The sequence below is a fragment of the Halichondria panicea genome, chromosome 1, assembly GCF_963675165.1.
Source record: "Halichondria panicea chromosome 1, odHalPani1.1, whole genome shotgun sequence".
In the NCBI taxonomy this organism is placed as follows: Eukaryota; Metazoa; Porifera; class Demospongiae; order Suberitida; family Halichondriidae; genus Halichondria; species Halichondria panicea.
The window spans coordinates 4,498,416-4,509,976 of record NC_087377.1 but is presented as its reverse complement, the minus strand read 5'-3'; the positions used below and the strand labels follow the sequence as shown (position 1 = coordinate 4,509,976).

At 40.0% G+C, this 11,561-nt stretch overlaps 3 protein-coding genes and 1 long non-coding RNA gene across 4 annotated transcripts; 3 read left to right on the top strand and 1 right to left on the bottom strand.

Moving 5' to 3' along the window:
- The first annotated feature begins 28 nt into the window (after positions 1-28).
- Positions 29-2,861, top strand: LOC135337143 (uncharacterized). Its single transcript, XM_064533053.1, has 3 exons — positions 29-175; positions 2,316-2,545; positions 2,701-2,861. Exons 1-3 carry the CDS (start codon positions 121-123, stop codon positions 2,740-2,742), a joined length of 327 nt encoding a protein of 108 aa, XP_064389123.1. The 5' UTR covers positions 29-120; the 3' UTR covers positions 2,743-2,861.
- Positions 2,862-4,641: 1,780 nt separating this feature from the next.
- On the top strand, positions 4,642-5,495 carry LOC135337124 (uncharacterized). The gene is made up of 3 exons (XM_064533033.1): positions 4,642-4,801; positions 4,890-5,119; positions 5,300-5,495. Exons 1-3 carry the CDS (start codon positions 4,747-4,749, stop codon positions 5,339-5,341), a joined length of 327 nt encoding a protein of 108 aa, XP_064389103.1. The 5' UTR covers positions 4,642-4,746; the 3' UTR covers positions 5,342-5,495.
- Positions 4,690-8,639, bottom strand: LOC135337728 (uncharacterized). The gene is made up of 2 exons (XR_010395263.1): positions 8,572-8,639; positions 4,690-5,736 (listed from the first exon to the last, which is right to left on the bottom strand). It is a non-coding gene; the product is annotated as an uncharacterized LOC135337728 (long non-coding RNA).
- Positions 8,640-8,800: 161 nt separating this feature from the next.
- LOC135336673 (serine/threonine-protein phosphatase 2A catalytic subunit beta isoform) lies at positions 8,801-11,370 on the top strand (the record flags this gene model as incomplete). The annotated part of the gene is given in 4 exon segments (XM_064532532.1): positions 8,801-8,967; positions 10,059-10,268; positions 10,796-10,969; positions 11,281-11,370. Coding segments are annotated over 4 exon segments (561 nt in total), but the record flags the coding sequence as incomplete, so codon positions are not given.
- Between the last annotated feature and the right edge of the window lie 191 nt (positions 11,371-11,561).

Genomic DNA, 11,561 nt, shown 5'->3' with positions numbered 1-11,561 from the left:
GGCGCATGCGCATCAAACTTGGGCACACTTGAGTGAGTGCACCTGCAGTTTGGGGAAGATTGCCTTTTTGCTGCGCTGTGTACGTGTACTGACAAGATCAAGAGTTTAAAAACCGCAAGAATGCCTGCAGATTGGTCTAATGGCTTGTGTTCGTGCTTTCAGGACTGCTCCACCTGTGAGTTACACTATAATTATACTAGTTTGCGTTATAATTCATTATTGCACAAACAATTGCGTACCGTAGTGCTAGAAATGTATGTGTGATACAAACTAATGCTATTTATGCGAGCGCCTATCATATCGCATACATTTGTATCGCACAATTATTGGCCTTTATTCGAGGCCTGTACAATCCCCCCATGAAAATCGCTTGCAGCGTTCAATTGGTGTATCGCATAAAATAAAAATCCCGAACATTTACGTAGCTTTAAAATTGGCCAAAAATGTTATGCTCGCATATATTTCTATTGTACTACCGTATAAGCTCTATTTAAGGCGCCACATAAAACTATTTACGCTGGTAAAGGTAGCCGTATTAGAGGTTGGAAAAGCTGTCTCCAATTAGAAGGCGGCCCTCTAAAGACACGCCATCCAGCCTCAAAACTAATTTTCCACCTCTGAATACAGCCACCTATACCAGCGAAAATATTTTTATGTGGCGTCTTAAATAGAGCTTATACGGCACCTTAAATAGAGCTTATACGGTTGCACATTGCCAAAAATGTGGCTTTAAATGCCACTGAAATAACATGCTTGATCAGAGGCTACGGCTCCTTCATTTTTGCTGACAGAGGAGGCGACAATTCGAGAGAGGCCACTGTTCAAGAGCGGCGTTTATTAGCCCCAGCTAATTCAACAACCTTTAGTTTGTCATAAAAAGTTCCTTTTACCTGCACAAACTCAAACTCTGCCGCCATGAGAAAGTCTTTTAAAAGCAGCTACCAGTATCAATATGGCTGCCACGTGCAGAGAATAGCTTTGAGGCTACTATTTGAGTGTGGCATTTATATGAGAGCGGCCTCTGATCAAAACTTCACCCATAATTAGTTTTTTAGTTTTTGTGTATGTACATACAGTCGTTCTTAGTCTTCTAATTTTAGCGCCACAAACATTATTAAATTATGATTTTCCAATGGCGCAAAATAGAAAGAATTGCTTAGCAAAATAATGGGACTAGTCTCTTTCAGTAATTTTTGTAGAAGCTGTGGTTATTTTGTGTTGCTAGGGATATCAGTATTTGTTCCACAAGGCTAATAAATCAATTGGTAAGGCTTCGATTTTAGACCAAGTTAAAAATCACCTAAGCGCCAGCAATAAATAATTCCAGAATTTACTTTATGCTAAATTGGAGTAAAGGACTTGGTGCTTCTATTAGGGTGGTACTGTAATTAGTGGCTATGGTTATCTTCAGCTCGAAATAATATGTTTCCTCGAGACATCATCTCTTTCAGCAATTTATGCCTATTCTGTGAGCCACATGTGTAGTACTTATACTAGCTACAGTGGAAAGGACACATTCAAGTAAAATTATTAGACTCTCGATTAATCCGGTCCCCTTGGGACAGTGCAGCTTAGCCAGGAAGAGCGAGGCGACTGTGTTTCGAAATAGCCAAGGCTTAAAAACGACCTTACCTCGAATCTAATGACTAATTTTGCAGTTCTTGTCTCGAGGATAATGAAGGATAATGAATCATTCTGTTCTCTATATTTAAGTGTTTATCTGCCAAACCACATCCAAAACGTCATATCCGGCCGTATAAGACCTTAGTTTGGGGCAGCCATCACTGGCCAGTATATACGGAATAGTGAGTGGCTGTACTTCAGGATGAGTTTTGTGCAGTAAACATAATTATAGCTAGCAATCCGTATACCAAACCAAATTGCCGGTATATCGAGGTGGCCGCACTTCAGAGAGCCGAAATAGCGAGGGTATACTATACAACTTTATGCTTAACGTGTAGGCGTGCTGGGTATATGAGCTGCACCGAATGAGCACATTAAATTTGCTTGCGGTTTATTCTGCACAGTGTGTATAAACATAGGCATCAGCTTGGCTTGCTAAGACAGCCTCAATTACACTGCGAGGTAAAGCAAATGATTTTCGAGGGTTCTTGCATTTTCCAATTTGACTTATTATCATCCTTCTAATTTCCTATATTTATGGTCCAAACAACTGGTAGCAATTTGCGAATGTTTATATAAGTAGCTATTAATGTCCTTAACAAAACTACCATTGTTGCAATTTCATAAATGATTATTGTTGTAACTGTTATATATATATTGAATGACAAACTTAAGGCTATTGTGACACACAGGTGTTATGACGTACTTCTGTCCCTGTTACACCGCCGGTAAGACTGCCGAGGCAATGGGAGAGAACTGCGTGCTTCATGCCATAGCGTGCTACCTCCCTCTCGTCGGCATGATTTGTCGCTCCAAGATAAGGAGCAAGATTCGTGAGAGCAAGGGTATCGAAGGATCTGGTTGTGGGGACTGCTTGAGCGTCACTTTCTGCTCACTGTGCACGCTGGTTCAGGAAGCAAGGGTAAGACGGTATCTCATATTCAATGCATCCCCACTTTAACTGCTTCCAATGCAATAGTGTACAACTATTACGATGCATTCCGTATTAAGAGTACCTATACCAAGTCCCAGCTCGTCACTATTATAAATCACGATACTGTCATTGCACTTCTGCAGGAAGTGATCGACCCAGGAAGTCAAACTATGGCCAGGGAATGATTAAACTGAGTGACAAAAGACTGAAGAGCTAATATATTATAAAGCTGAAGCTAGAACGTTATATTAAGTACTGTATTACTGGAATATTTTGCGGCATCAAACATATGCGAACTTTGCAAGGGTAGCAAATTCCACAAAAACTATTGCAAATACACATGATCCTTGCCAGAATAATAGAACAGACACCAATAAATCAGGTTCATTAGCCGCCCTCTGAGGTGCCGGGGGACCATACTCTATCTATGATGAGACTAAGTATACTTAGTAGTGAAGCTGTAACATTGTCTCACACCTTCTACATGCACCGACATGTTATTGTATGCACAATAATTAATATTATCACAGTAGAGACTTAATAGTTGGATTGACAATAGTATTCTCCTTCATTATAGAGATAGCAATGTAGATCTTTATCTATGTGGCCACAATAATTATTATGCCTCGGTGTGCATGCACAAGCTAGCGAGGTATGTGTACCTGTGTGTGTGTGTGTGTGTGTGTGTGTGTGTGTATAGACTGCTACAGCTGCTCAAGAAGTGCAAGTAAGAGTTTCTATAGGCTTCTATAGTCATGTTTTCTTGGATTTTTATTCGCTTCGTTCTTGAGTTATGCCTAATTTTGCCTACTTGAAATGTCATTGCAGCCTTTTCAGAAGAGTCCGTAGCAAAACTTGTTCACCGAGTGTTGCTACTCTACTTAATAGTTAGCTTTGCACTAGAACGCTAGCTATTGGTAGCTGCAGGAGTGCAGTGAGAGCTCTGCTGACATGCATGCGCAGCAGCCATAATTTTAGACATGAACTTTTGGCATAGATCGTTTTTAACAAAAATAATCGTCAATCATTACCCACTCTTTGAGTTTCCTGCATGCAGCAAAATGCAAAAATGCTTGTCAATAATGGTCATGATAATTATAATCAAATGTGTGTATAAAAACTATTAGTAGCTTTGGCCATCTCCACTGAGGCATCAGCACCCGTGGTGCTTTCATTATAATTGGGGTTTATAAATAATTATTGACGATGGACTGGTTATTCTACAAAGGAGAAGGTTCACCCCCTGCCCCCCACTAGATGAATGCATGTGCATGATCACATGTAATGGGTACATTTAAAAGACGTTTCAAAAAATTATCGCGATCTCATGTTTAATTTTTGCGGAAGACCCTTTTGCAGCATGCATGCATGAAATTCTTGAATGTAAATGCTCGCATGACATACTTTATCAGTGAAAACTGCGAACATTTATACCATTCAATAATTCTGAACTTTATTTTGAAATGTGGTGACTAATAACTTTGTAGTTCCAACAGCTGCCTACAATCAAGCCCCCCGATTCCAAATTTGAGCAAAAGTTCATTGCTATTATTATTTTGTTGTACATGTACTGTGTATAATGATTCATTATCCTCGAGACAAAACCGCAAAATAATTAATGAGTAGACTCGACGTAGGGTTTGTTTTTAGCTGCAGCTATTTTCTGAAATGTGCCATCCACTGGGGCCAAGCTGCAAGAGTCTACTACTTAGAAGAGAAAAAAGCTATACAAAGCCTAAATTTTATCCAATTTGTTGTAAAGAAGGGGTGTCTACTCTCTCTTTTCACTATAGTCTCGAATACCCGCCTCAAGGTTGAGGCGGGTATTCGAGACTATTTTCACTAATCATTGCAGTACCCTCGACTTGTAGGGTAATAATCGTGACATTAATCGTTGTTTTTATCTCTGTAGCATTTGCAGACACACACGGTAACCACTAACACGCCACACAGTAAAATAAATAATCATAGCCAACGGCATGCTGCATAGTAAGTTCATGAGCTTGCAATCTGATTGGCTGTTGCTAGGATTTCTGTGCAAAAATGTTGGGTGTGGCGGACTGTGGGGCGTTTCTAGCTGTAGGTATACTGCAGAAATCCACCTGTTTTACTCAGTCTGAAGTTTCTTTCACCGTCTTCAAGCAACAATTTTCAGCTCTCTTCAAAACACTTGAACAAACCGATTCATCATGTCGAACGACTGGTCTAACGGACTCTGCTCCTGCTTTGAGGACTTCTCCACCTGTGAGTTGCAGCCGTAAAATTTTTATCGAATTTTATTTGCATATTTTCGCAAGTTTTTGCAGTTCTCAGTGCTCTTTCTTTGTTGCAGGTATCATCACATGGTTTGTGCCATGCTACACCTTCGGAAAGAATGCTGAACAACTCGGCGAGAACTGCGTTATGTACGGACTCTCCTACTTCGTCCCAATTCTTAACTTTTGGTGCAGAACTCAGATCCGTGGAAAGATCAGGGAGCAGAAGGGAATCGAAGGCTCATGTATCAAGGATCTCTTGTGTGTCCTGTTCTGTGACCTCTGTGCTCTGGTGCAGGAGTCTAGGGTAAGTGATTGTGCTGCTTGTCTGAATTGTCTCGCAGAGTTGAGTATTCTCCTTGTATATTGTAACTGCAGCTTTAAACTGTTGTGTGTTATGCATTTTGATATAGCAACTTGTATACAATTTATGAATGTACAGTTTCGCCTGCTGGCTTTTAAAACTGTTTTTCTTTGGCCCCTGTAGGAGCTGTCAGGACCCGGAGGCCAGAGCATGGCTCGAGAATAAACTTATTAAAACATAGACTTGTCTTTAGTGAATGTGGAACACAAGCTTAGTTGTTTTTGACTATTTTTAATTAATACATGACTCTAAATCTGTGAAATACACTTGTCTTCTGTTCAGTGATATATTGATGAAGAAAATAATGTGTTGGAAAATATCTTGGTGTTAAAGCAGTAGCAATAAAGAGGTGCTAAGGTGAAAAATTCATACATAATCAGACCATATTTGTAACCAGCATTCATTGAAGGTGTTAATAAAATTCATGTGGTGTTACTGTCCCTAAAACCTGTTTGACAGGTTTGACTGGAATTCACAAATACACACCTTCAGAGGTCAACTTGGATAGACTTATTAAACCTCTACTGTGGTTATGATTATGGATTATCAGTGTCCTTTGTCTGCATTGGAGGGAAAACACTCACTCAATCAGCACCCACTTTTTGTAATGTACTTAATATTTAACCTTTATGATAATTTGTAGCTTGTGCATGGAAACTGCTGTTAGGGACTGTCATCCATAAATCCATTACTCATTGTATACCTCCAAAACGTACTGCCATGCAGTATAGTCCCTTTGAAATTGTATATACCTCCTCAGACCACTTTAAAAGATTATCCATGGTTTCATTGTAATCAATATTTGGAATTGTTAGCAATGCTTATGCAGTACTGCCAAGAATCAACAATTAGAATCACACAATAATTGATAGCCTATAACAGTTAGCTACCTCTTGCATTCTTAGAATAGGGCATGTGGTACAAAGCACACACAATGTTGTGTGCATAATGGTTTGTCAGTGTGTTTTTTTCATAGTCACAAGGCATACTTATTGAGCGCATATTGAATGCAAAATTATGTTCACTTGTCCAGAACAAAACTTATCGAAATTCCAGCTGTCTCTAGTGTATGCAGTACATTACCACAACAAGCAAACAAGATCAGCATAGCTAGAGGAATAAATAATTGTCTAGAGGGCACCAATATTGACAATTTTGTGTTATCACATTGTATGAACTACACCCCAGCATGGGCAAACTAATTAAGTGCCTGTTTATTTAGAGCCTTGTGCAGACAATGTAGATCAAGTGCATGTGGTTGATGAGATAATAGCCAAAATATAGCTCACTTGAAAGTTAGGGGCAAAATTAATACCCCAAAACTACTAGAGATAGTTAGCTAAGTATACCAGATACACAAGTAAACTATGGCACCACTCACACAGAAGGTTTTTTGTAACACTTTAAACTTCCTTTTTCTATTGGTCACACTTTCAAGTGAGCTTTCAAAGCACACCATTGCTCTTTGCTTTGGCTCACTCCTGTGAATAAGGTGTTCTTGTGATCAAGCAATCATCTAATCAACATTTTTCACACCAACATCAGTACAATCAATCTGAAACACCTTCTTTACTATGGTCTCTATTGTAAACCTTTGTTGCAATATGGTGGCTATAATTTGCATGTTCCCATGCTTAATTGTGTTTGCTGCCAATGAAGTTGTCCACTTGACTAGCTAACACTCCAGTAGTACCACACACAAACATGTTTCTGTAAATTTAAAGGAGGCCAATGAATAAGTACTTAGTGCTGGAGGTTCAACATGACTGCAATAATTATTGCTAGCAACTTCAATTCATTGGATACTGCCAATGAAATTTTGTAAACATTCAGCTGTTTACAATTCAAGAAGCTGTTCCCCAAAATGTACTATGAAGCTCAACAATAATTATGTTAACCTCACAGACCCACTGGTGCTTCCTGCTAACTTACCCCCAGGAAAGCCTGGCTATTGAATGAGCATGGCTTTCATGAACTATTGGGTTTCCTGTAACCCTTGCTATTCATCAATTGTTGTACAAATATAACAGATCATACCGTGAAATGATACTGTTATTACTGTATTCTCTAGTGACTGTATAAAGTAACTGGTTTCATCTTCGGCTGCATGGAAGAAACCTGATATACACACCCCACTGGCCACAATTATACCCTGAACTTGACACCATACTATAATTATATTATATTAGATAAGTATAATGTAGTACAATGTGTATGACCTTTACAGTGCAATGCATTGAGACAGAAACACAATAAAATTGTAATGCACAATGCACACAGTTTTGATTAATACTATTGGTAAGACACTATGCTATTTCTGGAGTCTGTAAAAATAGATTGTAGCAATGAATAAATCAGGGAATCACAACTAAAGAGGTGTCATATAAATATGGTACACTCTTGTGTTATTTTCTGATTGCAAAGGCTCAACTGTACAGTGTACATGTACAAGCTTGACATGCACTAAACAAACTGCTCTTGTGTGTGTATTGTCAAGGAAACCTGATACATACATGTATTGGGTGCATGCTTCAGCATGTCAAGAAAACCTGATACATACATACACGTGTGCAAGGGTGCATGCTTCAGCATGGCGTTCTGGACATGCATAAAAGAAGGAAGTTAACACTTACTAACTGTAAATAAAGTGGATCCTAGCCAGTGGGCAAAGCATGCAGACTAAAGAACATGTCACAAGACCAGTTAACTGGGGGGAGCATGCATGCATATTCACATTAGGGGGTGTTGCACAACCAGCACTATGCGCTGATATTCATAGACAGCTGCAACACCCCCTCTGTACAACACTGGGCTGTAAGCCTGTAACAAAAGGGGTGACTTCTATATCTGTAGAGACTATGAATAATGTCTAGGGACAAGGTCAACACATGGGTGATCTGATTCCTGAACAACAAACATTATTATACTGATGCACTTGAGAGATTGTTGGGGCTGAACAAGTTGTAAGTTATTCAGAAATGCAATTGATCTCACTGTGTAGAGGAGGGTTAGCAAAGAGATATACAAAGAGAATCCTGGTAATGCAGGAAGTTGCATTTAATTAAAGGAATTTGCACCTATACTAAAGCCTTAAAAAATGAATTGAAGCCCTACTCTGGGGGAGGGAGGGAGGGTGCATTGGCCACAGGAGGTGTATACTGGTGTTGTCCAAAATATGGACCTTGGAGCACCATGAATAATCTTACAGTACTATAGGATATGGCCGCAATTTCATACATGTACCTGTACATACTTATTAATTAATTATTGTGTGATAGCTACCACCACGTTCACACAGTGACATGCATTGCATGGTGAGTATGGTGTGTCCCAAACACAAACATAATATTATGTGTTAGCCACACCTGCATATGTACTACATATCAGGCACTTACTTCATATAATGATCATGGGACAGCAGACAGGTGGTAAATCGATTCAGCATGCAACTAGCCTCGAGACCACGCCGTATTTTAATCGGCGTGGTCTCGAGGCTAGCACAACCAGAGGTGCTAAAAAAGGTAAAGATCATTAACAAAAAGGTTGAACTTCAACGCTACAGGGCACTATTCGAGATAAAGCCGAGGGTTAGTCAACTAGATGGGGGCGTAACCCACCCCTTACAGGACTTGCCACGCCCATCAAGTCCCGTTCTTGAAACAAGCTCTCAAAAGAAGCACGTACTTGTCGAACTTAGATACAGAATGGAGAAAGAGGTGGACGTGTGGATAGCGCAGTTGAGACAGTGTAAACAACTAGAGGAGAGCTCCATCAAGTTACTCTGTGAAAAGGTATGGAAATTGTGCTGTATGTAATACAATGTATAATTGTCTTTGTGTGGTAACTACATTGTGTTTAAACTGATATTAAAACACTTCATACCTACATGGCCAGTTATACGGGAGATATCATGTGTACCCACGTATAATACTTGTACAGTGTTTAAAATGGCAATTTTGAGAGAATTGAATTGGCCTCGGTTGGTCGATCACAGGCCGATTTTAGTCTTCTAAAAGAAGAACAGTACGACCTGGTATCTATTGCAGGGGTAATAGTTCGCATGCGCAACTAAGTTCCCTAGAATTTGAGGATTTCGTTCTACCTTGTTAAACCTTCGTAAATACCGTAAACTAGTTGAAATCTATTTCATAAAAATACTTGTCTCCTGTGAAGCCGTGACTTATATGGCATTGTCGAGAAGGCTTGCACACTAGTCTGAAGTCAGAAGAGGCCTTCATCTACCTCTACGATGGTCAGATTGTTGTTGGATTGTCCTGCACACCATATAGACTTACCATAGGCAGTACAGGACCATAGTTTGTACAGGAAGCAAGGTCAGACATCCTGACCATACAACCATCATGTGAGAGCCTCTCCTGGTTTTGGACTAGTGTGCAAGCCTTCTCTACCCACGCAATAGAGGGCATTAGCCATAGCTAAGCGTTAAGCTTCACAGCACAGACGGGCCACGCCTATGATTAAGCGCATGCGCACTATTACCCATGTAATTGATACCAGGCCGTATTTTTCTGCTTTTCGTTCTTTAGAGAAAAATCGGCCTGGGACCGATGCTAGCATTGCATGTACGTTGTGTATAATATTGCTAAGCAATGTACGTAGTGTATTTGTGTGTGTGTATAGAATCCACCCACTCCCTGTGGTAGTGTTACATCATAGTGTGTAGCCATGAATAGCATTAGCATAATTATTACATCATCTTACATTTGTATCAGTATTTGTGTAGGTGGGTGTCTTACGTGTATAATGCATTGAAATTGCCAAAGGCTTAGATTTGACGTATGGTATTGGATATTCCTTACCATATACCTCACACGCACACCCACACACGCACACACACACACACACACACGCTCACCCACAGGCCAGGGAGACATTGTCTCAAGAGTCCAACGTTCAGAATGTCAAATCCCCTGTGACAGTGTGTGGTGATGTACACGGTCAATTTCATGACCTCATGGAGCTATTCCGGATTGGAGGGGACTCCCCAGACACCAACTACCTCTTCATGGGAGACTACGTGGACAGGGGCTATTATTCTGTGGAGACTGTCACACTTCTAATGGCTCTAAAGGTCGGTTTTTACCTCTGCTAGCTAGCTAGCTAAAGTAACTTGCAATATATAGGTGTAGGTGTTAACGTAATAGGCAGTGGCATATGTATATTAGTACCGTACTTGTGTGTGATTCATGTTTTAAAGCTCTCTAAAAGCTATCGTGTACTATTTGGATTGACTCTCAAGTTTAAGTTCTGAAACGTACATGTATGTAGCTTTCAAACGAACTTTACTTTTATAATTATTTTGACCTGTATCCTAATCACTTTTCTAAATCTAAGGAGCTACTAAATTCTCGGTGGGAAATATGATGCTTCCTACTTTATTAATTCAATTAAGATCATGTTACGTTACACAGGACAAAAAATGGTTTAATCCTCTGCATGTAGAAATGTACATTTTACATGTAATTGCGTGTAAACCCTCCACAAAAACGCACGCACACACACACACACCTCCACACACACACACACACACACACACTCACACACACACACACACACACACACACACACACACACACACACACACACACACACACACAGGTCCGCTTCCCTAACAGAATCACTCTCCTCCGAGGTAATCACGAGTGCAGACAGATCACTCAAGTGTACGGGTTCTATGACGAATGTTTGAGGAAATACGGCAACCCCAACGTGTGGAAATACTTCACTGATCTCTTTGACTACCTACCCCTAACAGCACTAGTGGATGGACAGGTGAAATGTTTACAGGGCTTCATACAGGATTCTTAGCTAGGAGGGGGAATCAAAATTTTTTGAGCAATGGTTTTCTGAGGTGCGATTTGGGTTTTTGTGTGCTTCAAACCATAAGTTTTACTAAGTCTGCATGTTCTATTATGAGATTGTAGACATTTTTAAGGATATTTTAATTTTAATTTTAAGATTTCTAGGGGTGGGGAAGGATTTTGGCTGGGGGTGGGAAACTCCAGGGCTCCCCCCCTCTGTATGACCTGGTTAAATACAAGATAAAATTAAGTGTCACGTTCACCCCCTCCCCCTCCCCCTAGATATTTTGTCTCCATGGTGGTCTGTCTCCCTCCATTGACACACTGGACCACATTAGATCTCTCGATCGACTGCAGGAGCTCCCTCATGAGGTAAATTCATTTATTTGCATGTACACTGTAGGCTAGCTACCTGTTAAATTATTGTACTGTCAAATTTTTAACCTACATCATATAGTCTAACAAATATGCATAAAGGGTAACATGTCAACTTTATGTGTATTTGTTAGACCATTCATAAAGAGGCTACATCGTGCAGAAGTTTTGTTTGAGCTAACACCAGA

Coding starts and splice junctions, on each gene's coding strand:
- LOC135337143 (XM_064533053.1), top strand. CDS start 121: ATGCCTGCAGATTGGTCTAATGGCTTGTGTTCGTGCTTTCAGGACTGC. Junction 176..2,315: donor CTTTCAGGACTGCTCCACCT/GTGAGTTACACT, acceptor TGTGACACACAG/GTGTTATGACGTACTTCTGT. Junction 2,546..2,700: donor CGCTGGTTCAGGAAGCAAGG/GTAAGACGGTAT, acceptor GCACTTCTGCAG/GAAGTGATCGACCCAGGAAG.
- LOC135337124 (XM_064533033.1), top strand. CDS start 4,747: ATGTCGAACGACTGGTCTAACGGACTCTGCTCCTGCTTTGAGGACTTC. Junction 4,802..4,889: donor CTTTGAGGACTTCTCCACCT/GTGAGTTGCAGC, acceptor TCTTTGTTGCAG/GTATCATCACATGGTTTGTG. Junction 5,120..5,299: donor CTCTGGTGCAGGAGTCTAGG/GTAAGTGATTGT, acceptor TGGCCCCTGTAG/GAGCTGTCAGGACCCGGAGG.